At 42.7% G+C, this 13281-nt stretch overlaps 1 protein-coding gene across 1 annotated transcript; it reads left to right on the top strand.

The window, feature by feature from the left end:
- The first annotated feature begins 874 nt into the window (after nucleotides 1–874).
- On the top strand, nucleotides 875–13026 carry FUNDC1 (FUN14 domain containing 1). Its single transcript, XM_040468970.1, has 5 exons — nucleotides 875–1007; nucleotides 1709–1865; nucleotides 5581–5656; nucleotides 10259–10387; nucleotides 12386–13026. Exons 1-5 carry the CDS (start codon nucleotides 980–982, stop codon nucleotides 12461–12463), a joined length of 468 nt encoding a protein of 155 aa, XP_040324904.1. The 5' UTR covers nucleotides 875–979; the 3' UTR covers nucleotides 12464–13026.
- The last annotated feature ends 255 nt before the right edge of the window (nucleotides 13027–13281 follow it).

Here is a 13281-nt window from a genome sequence, read left to right as displayed (position 1 = left end):
AATATTTAATATCCCATCTGATTTTTTTTTGGGGGCGCGGGCGCGGGGGGCAACAACCCCAACTACCACATATTTGTTGTTTACCATTCTATCTAAAAATCTGTGGGGTTTTTTTTTTTTTTTTTTTTTTTTTTTTTTTTTTTTATTGTACAGCAGGTGCAATGCAAATTCAAAACAAGTTTAGGGACTGGTTTGTGTGAACCTGAGTTAGCTGCTTGGTAATCAACACGGTTTTTCATTCTACTGAATCCGGTGGGGCTCCTGGGGGAAGAGCTTGACCTCGTTCCTCTCTCAGATTTAAGTAATAAAAATGATGCTATAAAACTATGTCCTCTTGAATATCGTGTCGGGTCAATCCCTAGGCCCTTCCTCTACTTCCCTTGGGTTCCTGGCAGGAAACATGTGGACAGGGAGCGGATAAACAGGTTCCAGTTCCCAGCAGCAGCACGTTAGAAAAATTTTCCATCTGTTGATGTGCCCTTGCCTCCTCACAAAAGTGGGGTTTGAAACAGGGTTTCTCTTATCTCCTTTTAAAAGCCTTTTTTTTCTCAGGCGCTCGCATTCTCGTGCAGTGTTGAGAACGCCAAGCTGGACGGCGCTTTACGCCGTCCGGCGAGGCCGCCTCTCCTCCAGCCCTGGGGCTCTTTAAAACAAGATCACGGAATTCAGTTACTGAAATGCTAGGAGGGGTGGGGGTGGGGTGGGAAGCCAGGGTTGCGACGGGCAACGCACTACAACTCCCACAAGCCCTCGCGCGGCGGCTAGCCTCCCTCCCTCAACCCACCCACCGCTGAGCCTTGCGCTTGCGCGGAAGACCGAGCGCTGAGAAGAGGGGCGGGGACCGGACAACGCGCCCGGAGGGGGAGGAGGAAAAAGGGGACCATAGACTTTCACCTGGGCCTAGAACGTCTCTTAAAGTAGTGGGGAGAGGCAGGCGGGCGGGTGGGGACCACCTTCTGAGCTGGCCGCCGGCGGTATCATGGCGACCCGGAACCCCCCTCCCCAAGGTGAGCGGCCGGGGCCCGGAGTAGTAGCTTAAGACGCGGCTCACAGCTCTCGACCTTGCTCTCGGGGGCGCCTCTTCTTGCCCCTGCCCCAGGGCTCCTGGGGCTCTGGTTTTTGGAGGCACCCCTGTTGAACTAGACTCCTTCCCCTCACAGCGGAGAGCGACCCCTGTCCCTAACACAGCCCCGCCTCCTGCCCTACCTTCACCTCTGGTCCTTCATGTCCATCTTCAAACGTGCTGCTTTGGCCTTGACTGAAGTGATTTCATCCTGCCGGGCCCCTAACCGGTTCGGCCAGGGGAGGACCCCCCCCCCCCACCATTCCTCCCACTGATGAAACTGGATCTAGCTCTGGTCCTGACCCTACTGAGATTTGGGGGTGACCCTTCATGCTGTGAAACTCTGACTTGACCTTACTGCCATTGGTGGCGGCGGGAGGGGGGCGACCCCTCACTTCTGTGTAACTCCGACGTGGCTCCGGTTCGGGCCCCTAGGCCGGTCCCTGGGCCTTTGGAAAGGAGATGCCAGGCTCTTTGGAAAGGGATTGGATGTAACAAACTAATGTTTCCATCTGGGCATTTTTAGCTGCCGGCCAAACCTGGCAGTGTGTTATAACAGCTAAAAAAAAAAAAAAAAAAAGCTACAGGATGTTTCTGACTTTTGGTCGCCTCTAAATTTCTTTCTTTCCATTTTGTATTTTGAAGAGTATGAAAGCGATGACGAGTCTTACGAAGTGTTGGATTTAACTGACTATGCAAGAAGACACCACTGGTGGAATCGAGTGTTTGGCCACAGTTCCGGACCTATGGTTGAAAAGTACTCAGTGGCCACCCAGATTGTTATGGGTGGGGTGACTGGCTGGTGAGAACAACATCTTTTTCATTAAGTTTCGTGGGCAGCCGCACTGCTGCCCTTTTGTAAACAGGCCAGTTACTGTGCACGTTCAGTGGCTTTGCACTGCTAATCCCGGAAGAGCGCTGCCTTGAGGCTTTTCTCTGTGATGTGATGGGTGTGATGGACACACTCAGGAGCCTCAGTGTGTGGTTTTGGTGATCTGCTCCCCCATGCCCACCACTTGTGCCGCTGTTCCCTCCTGTCCCGCCCTTTGATCCTTTATGTACTTTCCCACCTCCTCAGATGTAGCAGATGTAGAGTGCATCGGATTCAGTGACAGTGGCTAAAAAGGAAGAAACATAGGAGGGTTAATTACATGTAAATAATTTTGACTTGTTCAAGGCTAACAACTGGAAAAACCTGTGAGGACTCCCGCAGTGGGACTGGTCTCCAGGACTGTCAGCCCTGTAGAGAGCCGTGGAAAATTCTCAGTGCAAATTATTGATTAAGATACCGATGGTTCTGTGGATGTTCACTGGGCTAATTTGGATTATTATAATACTTTGAAGAAGAGTGGGAATTGAACCTGGTCTTTGCTGGAATTACAGGACTGATTGCTTACTCAGTAATAATATTGTGGAATGCATTAAGGAGGAGCAGTTAATAAGCATTAACCTAACTACCCAGTGAATGTTCTAGACTTCATGCTTACATAATTGCTACTATAGATCAAGTTTATTCGTCTTGGAATAAAAGATTAGCCAGATGACAAGGGTCAAACAAGTATGACCCTTTATTTTGAAAATGTTCACGACCGTAGACAATTTTTGTAGTTGGCGGGGGATGCTTAGTTTGTGAGTAATCATTGTTTTCTTCGATTCTAAGTTAAGTTTATCTTACATTTAAAATTTCCCTATTTAAACTTGATAAGTATTACATTTTTTTGATTTGTGATGTACATGTACCTTGGAACAATGGTTCACTCCTTTATGCCGTCTTGTAAATGCCGTTTCATGGTAGAAACCTGCATGGTGAAGATTCCATGGTGCAGAGTTGCAGTATTTATTCATGTTTACTTATTAATGCTGCTAAGGAAAAGACCTGCAATTAGAAGAGAGATGCCTGGTCTGGGCCCTGGTTATTCATTTGATTCTCCGCAGATGGTTTGGACCTCGACCCCTGATAATGGAGAGTCTGGTCCTCTGCTCAGCTAAGCTCACCGTGTGGTGCCCTTGGGTGATTGGTTCATGTGAGTATGGGCCTAAAGCCCCGTCTTAAAGGAGACTAAAAAATAATGGAGCGATAGAATTATCACATCATTGTGTGCTTTCTCCTCGTAGGCCAGACTCGGTGAGAAGCCCCATAATTGGCAGAAGTTTGCTTGGATATCCTAGAGACAGAGCAGGGGGAGTTAGTAGCTTTATTTTAGCGGCTCATGCCATCTAGCAAAGGGTAGACGTGCTTGTGGGACACGGTCCCTGGGACGCAGTTGTGACTTGGCTGCTGCTTGCGTCCTCTGCTCCTTTATCAGAGCCTGTGTTGCTAACTCCCCTACTGAGGGACACGGTCTTCGTAGTAATACTTATGTCTGGATTAGAGGCAGTGTTGGCCCAGGAGCCGTTTCGTAGGACTCTAATATTACACAGGTGGTTTGTTGCAATGACTTTGGATCCAGCATAGTACATTTTGGCAGTTCTTCTTAAGGTGTAGAACTGCCGTACTGTTGTGGCATGCATGAAGGAGGAATGGTTAATAAGCATTAATCTAAGCAGTTCACGTTTCAGACCAGTTCAGGACGTGGCCTGGGAGGCTAAGGAGATTACATGCAGGTGTAGGATGGGAAGGGTTTTGGATGATGAGAAGAAATACCAGGGTGGGTGTCTGCTAGGAGAGATGGGAGGTGTGAAAACTAGCCAGAGGGCCCGCCCTTAGTGTGGTCTGGAAGCAAGGCAGTGATGTCCTTGAGAATGGAAAGAAGACAGTCAAATGATCTGGAGATAGAGTATATAGAAATGACAATCAGCTGGCCCCCCGAAGGTGATGAAGAAGCCAGAGTCTGAGATGACCACGAGGGGGGAAACCTAGAGAACGGCGCTGTCGCTTACAGATGGGGGACCTTAGCAACAGTGGATTTGGTTGGAGAGAGGATTTTTGCCTTGGGACGTTCGCATATGTGGTTCTGTGTGCTAGAGAAGCCCCCGGAAATGTAAAATGCCCATTTATGACGGCATGTTAGTTTCCTAGAGCTATTGTATCAAAGTACCGCGACTAGGTGGCTTAGAAATCCAAGAAATGTATTCTTTCACAGGTCTGGAGGCTGGAAGTCTGAAAGGTGTGAGCTGAGTCGGTTCCTTCTTGGAGGCTCAGAGGGAAAAATCTCCTAGCTTCTCTCCTAGCTGTTGCTGGTTGCCAGCCGCCCCCGGCATTCCTGGGCTTGTAGACATAGCACTCCGATCTCTGGCTGCACCATCACATGGCTGTGTTCCCTCTGCGTGTCTCTGTGACATGTTGGATCAAGTCATACTGGATTTTGGACCCACTGTATTGCAGCGTGGCCTCATCCTAACGAATTACATCCTCAGTGACCCTTAATCCAAAGAAGGTCACATTCTGAGATTCTGGGAAGGACGTGAATTCAGGCTTGGGGGGAGAGGGCACTCTTCAACCCAGTTCAGAAGGCTAGAGTTAGAAATCTGGGCTTCTTTTACAACAGTATGGATCTGGAATACTGAGGGAATATGAGCTCACCACAGGGGAGAATTAATCAGAAAAGAAGTATGGACTGACATTCTTACAGGATAGATGGGACATGAGAGGGGCGCCTGGGTGGCTCAGTCAGCTAAGCGTCCGACTCCGGCTCAGGTCGTGATGTCATGGTTTGTGAGTTCACGCCCCACATGGAGCTCTGTGCTGGCAGCTCAGAGCCTGGCGCCTGCTTTGGATTCTGTGTCTCCCTCTCTGCTCTTCCCCTTCTCACACTCTGTCTCTCTTTCTCTCTCTCTCTAAAAAATAAGTAAGCATTTTAAAAAAAGTTAAGCAGCTATGAGAAATATGGGCTTAACTGTAGTCCTGAAGGTGGAACTTAAGTGGGACCTTAAAGGGTGGAGAAGCTTTAGATGAGCAGAGCTAGGCAGAAACCCCTAGAAGCAGGGAGATGAATAGCTTGAGCAGTGGTGATGACCTGTTTGGAAACTAATGGTATTGGCGCAGAAGGGTTGGGTAGAGTGGGGGTTGGCCAAGTGTATGGAACGTCTTGACTGCATTATAACAAACAAGCAAACAAAATCACTTTTCTTACGGGGAATTTCAAATTCTACAAATATAGAAGGGAGAGCACAATGAGGCCCTTGGGCACTCAACATTGTTTCAGTAGCCGGTCTTTTTTCCTCTAAATTCCCCTCCTCTTCTCTCCATCCCTGATTTTGAAGCATATCACAATTTAGATCGTACACTTTTTTCTTTTTAAGTAAGCTCTAGGCCCAACGTGGGGCTCGAACTCACGACCCTGAGACCAGGGGTCGCGTGCTCTACCGACTGAGCCAGCCAGGCGTGCTAGATTGTGCGCTATTGACTTGCCTATATAACGAGGGAAACACTGAGCGGTTCTGAGCCGGTAAGGGATATGATCAAAAGAAATGGAAAGACATTAAGATTTTATTAGGAAAGCAATGAAAAAGAGAAGAGGGAGAGAGTTTAGTACCTCACTGGTTGTTCTCATCTTTTGTCATTTCTTTCATTCAAGGTGTGCGGGATTTTTGTTCCAGAAGGTCGGAAAGCTTGCAGCCACCGCTGTAGGCGGTGGCTTTCTTCTTCTTCAGGTATGTCTAAGCCTCAGTCTTTGCCTCTGCTTACATATGTAGCCCTCGGGGACTGCGAAAGTCAAGGTCAGCCATTTCATTCCTGTCCATTTTAATAGAGGGTGGAGGGGTTTTTCTTTTTAGGTATCAGTTTATGGAAGAACTAAAATGAGTTTTGAAAGCTGACATCTGTCATGAAAACCACCAGTTTAAATACGTCTGCATTCCGTAACCATGGTTTGATCCCAGCTAAAGAGATCCCCGTTAAAAAGACAACTATCAAAGTTTGAGGTGCCTCATTTTTTTTTATGACGTACCCAGATTTCCCTTGAAGCAAAATAAACATTTCATCCATAATATAACCTCATCTTGACTGTTTTAAACGTATATTTAAAAATCAGACAGATAAAATTCAGAAGGTCTCTTTCTTTTCCCCATTTTCCAGCCATGCAATTTTCCTTCCCAGAGGAAATTGCTGTTAGCAATTTCTATCTTGTTTTTTAAAACTGGGAAACCATAATAATCTAGAAAGTGGAAAATAGGGTTTAAAAAATCATCCGTAATCCTATTTCTGAGGCAGGGGGATTTGAAATTTTAGTTTTTGTTCATGTTCCTCTAAGCATAAGGTTTAAAAATGCTTTGCAGTTAGAGGATGTTTATCAGGATATTGTCTGGCATTCATGTCTGTTTGGCATATATTTTTCCAAAAATACCATTCCCTGAAGATCAAATATAGTAAATCCCAAAACTGAAAATCTCTGGGAATGAATGTTAGCAATAATTTTAAAGACATAGAGGACCGTCGTACCAGATTTTTAAAATGATAGATGTTCATGGCAACCAACATCTGACTTCAGTACCAAAGCCATTGATCATGTAATAACCAGTGTCATTGCCTGAAGTGCAAAGGGACTGAATTCGTATGTGTTAAGCATAGATTTTGGGTTGTTTACTAAACAGATATGTACGTGTGTGTGTGTGTGTGTGTGTGTGTGTGTTATTTTTCTAAACAGCTTTAAAAAAATATATTTTCTTTCTATCAGTGGCATTATTAGGAGTAATTGCCTATTGTGGTAAGAGGTAAAAAGGAATATGGTTAATATCGAAACTTAGGCCTTTGGATGAATATGCCAGCCTTGGTACAGAAGACAATTGTACTTAAGCTGATTTTGACTTGTGTTTATATAGAATCAAGACACATTTAACTCAACAGCTATTTTGAAAACTCAGTTGTCTTTTCTGTGTAAGGGAAAAGGGTACCGAAGTGAAGCAGAGTTTTCCTAAAATGTTCACAGAATAAAGAGAATTAATACATGTCAGTCCACTCTGTCAATTTTTCAGAAGTCTGTTTCAGTCCCCTCAGTAGACTCCCTTCAGGTTCACATGTTGCCATTGCTGCCTTCTACGGCTCTGTGCCTAATCTACATAGTCTTTGAAGTCACTAAGCGGAAGACTGTGGGACCTGTCTGCATCAAACCAGCTTTTCCCACAAATATGACTCACCTTGAAAGCTCAGTAGGAAGAAACTGAAAGAGGAAATCAGAGTAACACATGACTTTTAGCCTAATTGCCCATTGTTCTTCAGGCCTGCTTCCATATTTTCATTACCTTTACTTATATTTAGGGGCACCTGAGTGGCTCAGTCAGTTGAGCGTCCGACTTGGGCTCAGGTCATGATCTCATGGTTCGTGAGTTCGAGCCCCACGTCGGGCTGGCTGCTCTCAGCATGGAGCACACTTTAGATCCTCGGCACCCCACCCCACCCCTCCCTCGTGCACACACAAGCTCTCTCTCAAAAAGAAAGAAACCTTAAGAAAAAGAAATTTGTTGACTTAGAACTTAAAGCTTTTCTAGTAACTCAATGTTCAGTGTTCTCCAGTTATTTATCACAGTGCCATCTTAAAATAGACAGTGGTATGCAGATCTTTTAAACTTAGTTTTTATTTTTTTGTAGTTGTTTGTGTGCCCCTAATTGAAAGGGTCAAATACATGTACAAGACTCGTTATAGGTTAGAGTAATTCCCTCCCTCCCTCACTACCTACCCTCCCCATTTTTCCCTCCCTTGAGGCAACTCCTTGAACTCTTAGCCGATGCTCAAGGTACTTATTTCCTCTTTCCTAAACAAGTTAATTGAATATTTCTTGATCTTTCAGTTTGAGGTATTGACTAGTGGCTTCCTGTTATGGAATATGAGAATTTATCATTTATTGAACTTTCCTTGCCCACCGTTCCCCTCCCCCCAGTCTCACACACTTGCCTGCTTTATGTTCCTCTGTGCCCCCCCTCCAACCCATGCATCATCTGAGTATTGTTATTTCATAATTGTGTTAGATCATTACCTGGAGGTCACTGAGCCTGAATCTGTAAATTTATGTGTTTAACCATGTTTGGGAAGGTTTTGACCATTCTTTTCTTTTCTTTTCTTTTCTTTATTTTTTAAATGTTTATTTACTTTTGAGTGGGGGAGAGAGAGAGAGTAGATCAGGGAGGGGCAGAGAGAGATAGGGAGAGATTATGACCATGATTATGTGCATATTAGGCTTTTTGATAATGTCCTAGGGTTTGTTCATTTCCTTATTCAGTCTTTCAAATTGTGGAATTTCTAGTGATCTACCTTCACGTACACTGACTCTTTGTTTTGTCATCTACTTTTCCATCAAGCCTCGCCAATAAATTTAGTTCAGATATTGTATTTTCCAATTCTAGAGTTTTCATTTGGCTCTTTTTAGATTTTCTGTATCTCTGGTGAGATTCCTTATCTTTTCATTGAATACAAGCACAGTTTCCTTTACCTCATTGAGCATCGTTCTAATAGCTGGTTTAAAGTCCTGATAATTCAAGTATCTGGTTCATCTTAAGGTTGGCATCTGTTAATTTTCTTTTGAGACTAGGCCATATTTTCTTATTTTATCCTATATCAAGAAAGTTTGGAGTTTATCCTGGGTATTGGGAATGTTATGCTCTGGAAACTCTGGATTCTGTTTTATTCCTCCGAAGAGTATTGATATTTCGCTTTTGGCAGAAAGTTGACTTGGTTGGACTCAAATGGCAGACTGTTTCACCTGAGGTGGGTAGCGGCTCAAATCTCCATTCAGTCCTGTTAGCCTTGGCCAGATTGCACGGCTCTGCCTTATGAATGTGTGGTTCGGGACTTGGGTAGAGTGTACACGTCGAATTTGGGACTCCCCTTATCTAGCGCTCTCATTTCTGGCAGTTGTTATTATCGTAGACTCTGTCATCTGGTTCTTTGGGCCGGAAAGGTGGCATGTTTTCTGTGAAAGGTTTAGCCACCCTGCACGTGCAACCTGCCCTCAGGATAAAACCAGAAAAATGGGCAACTGACCTTACATTGTTGCTTTCCTGCAAGTTTCAACTCCCTTTGAGGTCTGCTTGCTTTTGCTAATTCTGGAGCGCTTGTATTTTAACCAGGGTTCATAGTGCTATGTACGGGAGGGTCCCTAAGGCTCACCATCACCTCCTCGCCTGTGACCCAAATTGCCGTGTCAGGTGCTGCCAGGAAAAGCTCCCACTTGCCATTTGATTTGATCACCACTCTTTTGCTGAGGCTGGAGTTTGAAGTGATAATAGGTGAATCAATACAGGAAGAAATGCAGATAAAGAAATTCTTCTATGGAGTCATTCACAGGGAAAATGGAACTTAAGATTCCCATGCAATCTACTTATATACAATCACATACTTTTGTTATTTGAAATATTTTATTTATGGTTCAAAGTCAAGTGATGCCTTTCAAGATTACAAAGAAAGCATAAGCTTGATAGAAGTGATTTATAATGGTATACCTGGCTTAATTGTTTACTGCTCTTGTGATTCTTTATATTTTGATTTTATTATTTGAAGAGACTAATTTATGGTACTGGCTCACACACTATGTTATGGTTCCGATTATTTGTAGCGTCTCCAGAGTACCACATTTGGGGTTTTCTTATAGTTAATATGCATTTAGCTATGGTTTTATTAAAAGGAATTACGGCATGAAACCTGTACAGAGCACATTTCTTTTGTATTCCTCTTTCAAAAGCGATTACCGGAAAGTATTCTTAGTCAGAGTTAGTAAAGACCCTGTATCAAGCTACTTTAGATTTCTTTAGTGACCTAATAACTGATTGGCTCCTGATCCCTTATAACTAAACATCTATTTAATTAAAAGGTACTGTTTTATTAGCTGTATAATTTAGATAGTCTCTGTGTCTTTTTAGCTAATTCTCAAATTCTAAAAGTTATGATAGAATTATAGTACAGTTATAATATAGTTTATTCTACAATAAAAAGATTGTGGAATCTTTTCCCATCATGTAGTATATGTTTATTAACGTAGTGTTCATCACATCTAAATAATTAATTATGCTCAATATCTTTTTTCCCTTGTGGACCCAGAGCTCTTTGAGCGTGGGGACTTATTTACGTCTCTCGTCTTCTTGGCTATAGTTACAATGCTTGGCACAGGGTAGGCACTCAGTGTTTATTAAATGAGTAAATTGTGATATCTTACCTATAAGCCTCATAGATTTCTTGAAATCTAAATGTCCATATATTCCTGGGTAAGAGATTTGTCAACAGCCTGGTTGGTTTACAATTAACCATTTTGATTATATTTTTGCAGATTGCCAGTCACAGTGGCTATGTGCAGATTGACTGGAAGAGAGTTGAAAAAGATGTAAACAAAGCGAAAAGACAGATTAAGAAACGAGCAAATAAGGCAGCACCTGAAATCAACAATATAATCGAAGAAGTAAGACGATGTACATTTTTGGCTCCTTTTTTTTTTTTTTCTTCGTGGGTTTCGCTTAGCAGAAAATGCGACTGGTGATTGCCTTTTAAAAAGTTGGTGTTTTTGGTCACGTCTGGAGTGTTAAGTAAAACTGTTGGGATCAAGCCACCATTTCAGTCAGTCATCATTAGGGCGCCTGGCTGGTTCAGTTGGAGGAGCACGTGACTCTTGATCGTCCGGGTCATGAGTTCCAGCCCCACGTTGGATGTAGAGGTGACTGGAAAAAAAAAAAAAAATCAATCTTTTTTTGTTTTTGTTTTTGTAGTAGTTAACATAGTTTTTCCTGCCCATCTCCTACCTACTTTGATCTGCATATAAAAACTGATAACATGACTCTTCCAGAAGTTTTCCTCTGGTTTTACAAATGTGTACATGTGTCGGCAAGGTGTGGTACCACTAAAACTACCTGGTTTTTTTTTTCACGAGGTGGGATGTTTTGAAAGTGTGTGTATTTTAATAATAGTTTTATTAATGTTTTCATGTGTATTTTGTCGTCTTCTAGTCTGTTTAGAATTGAATTGAATACTCCTTGCCTTCGTTTTTGTTCTGGTCTCTTAATACCTCCAACTTTTTATCTTGAAAACTTTCAGACCAGTTGAAGAGTTGAAGGACTTTTCAAATACCCCTTGTTCAAGGACACATACCCTTCACCTATTTACCAAATCGTTTTACGACATTTGCTTTAGCTCTGAGTGTGTATGTGTGATTTACACTTTTTTGTTTTGCATAATCATTTACTACATGATTACTTTTCACTCAAATCTTCAGCATTTATCTTCTAAGAGATAGATGTTCTCTTCTACAATTACCCTATTTAACAGGATGAAGTAATATTTCCTAGTATGCAGTCCATGTTAAAATTTTTCCACAAAAATCTCTTTTATACATTTTTCCGCCAGTCAAGAATGGCATATTGCATTTGCTTGTCGTGTCTCTGAAGTCTCCTTTGGTCTTCAACGGTCCCCTTATCTGTGGGGGTTCCCCCCCCCCCCCGTCCTTCATGACATTGACATTTTTGAAGCATCTAGGCAGAATATCCCACAGTCTGGCTTTGTCTGTTGCTCTTTCCTGGTTTTATTTGGGTTAAACATTTTATCAGGGTGATATTTTTTTGATCCTTGTACCTTTTTCCTTGCTGGCTAAGTGGACTGTTAATAAAAATCTTTGTGCCTGCTGTGGGCATTTATTAAATTTGTGCTAATAACTTGCATTCATTTATGTCTGCCCTATAGCTTCTTGTTCCCTGTGAGATTTTTGCTGCTGATATACCTATTATCTCAGTAGCCAAGAAGCTTACTGTGTCTGGCCAGGACTCTGTGCTCCTTCAGATTGTAATGGACAGTCCTGGCATCTTGTGTGGTGGTTGGCACCCGCAGCAGTAGGTGTAGAAGCGTTTTTGCCAAATATTTATTGGATTGGGGAAAACGGCCGTGAAAACGTTACTTGGCACGAAATTCAGTGGTTGAGAGTGGCTTTTTAAATTTTTAATTTGCGTCATGTTTTTTCTTTTTCTTACTGTGGCAAAAGATACGTAATATAAAATTGACCGTTTTAATATACCTGTATATATATATAGGCCACGAGTTCAAGTCCCGCTTTGGTTTCCACGCTCGGCACGGAGCCTACTTAAAGAAATATATATATACGTATATGTATTCTAGTAGCATTAAGTACATTCACACTTCTGTGCAAACATTACCACAGTCCACGTGTAGAACTTTTTCATCGTCCCAAACAAAAACTCTAAGCATTAAGCAATAATTCCCACAATGAACCCCTCTCCCCAGCCCTTGGTAGCCTCTGCCCTACTTCTTGTCATGATGAATTTCAGTATTCACGTTAAGCGGAATCACGCAACGTTTTGCCTTTTCCGTCTGTTGCACTTAGCGCAGCGTTTTCAAGGTTCGTCCACGTCGTAGCACAATTAAGAGTCTTTTTTTGTTTAAACTTCTGTTTCAGGCAACAGAATTTATCAAACAGAACATTGTGATATCCAGCGGATTTGTGGGAGGCTTTTTGCTAGGCCTTGCATCCTAAGGAGATGAATGTTCTAGCACAGCGGAGTCACCTTTAAGAAGAGAACGGTGGCCACAAGGTGGTCTGTCAAGACGAGACCCCATCAGATTGTCCAGGGCAGCAAGAAACAACTGGGTGCACACTGCCAGACTCAAGACTTAGTGTTTGGCCATTGATGTTTGGCAGACCAGCATCGGCTGTGAAAAAACAACCCCTATGGCATGTGTATGGTAGTATTCTTGAGCAAAACATGGCTTTCGTTTATTTTTTGAAAATTTGCATTTGTTTTTAAATTAGCCTAGAAAATACCGGCCTTGGATGCAGACCGCTCGAGAAAAAACAACGTGTCGGATAGATGCCCCAGTGCAATGCCGTCCTCCTTTCGTTTAAGTAAGATGGTACTCATTCTGCTTTGTGGTGTAGTGCCAGTAATTAAAACTGTGTATCGTAGCCTCAACATCAAGCTTGGCTTTTTTCTTTTTAAAGATACATTTGCAGTAAACGGAAAAAACTGTAAAGCCCTTTCGTGGAAGGCTGTAGAAGTGATAGAATTATTAAAGATATTAAACAGATTTAATACCAATTTTTAGGTGGTGGTTTTCTGCGATTCTTACTTTGCTTCTATAGTAGTTAAACAGTTTCAAGGAAGGCTCTTCTAAGGAAATAGTCATGTCTGAAGCTCTTTCCCATTAATTTTTTTTTTTTTTGATGTCTGTAGTTCTAAAAATGTCTTGTATATAAGCTTTTTCAATTAATTTATTTATCCTGGCGGCCCAGGCAGAGCTAATTATTTTGAGGGAGCATGTAGTTGGGTCCCTGATTCATTTTATTAACCTCAA

Source organism: Herpailurus yagouaroundi, unplaced genomic scaffold (genome assembly GCF_014898765.1).
Source record: "Herpailurus yagouaroundi ecotype Mexico unplaced genomic scaffold, PumYag 67793, whole genome shotgun sequence".
NCBI lineage: Eukaryota > Metazoa > Chordata > Mammalia > Carnivora > Felidae > Herpailurus > Herpailurus yagouaroundi.
This window is presented reverse-complemented; position numbering and strand designations above follow the sequence as displayed.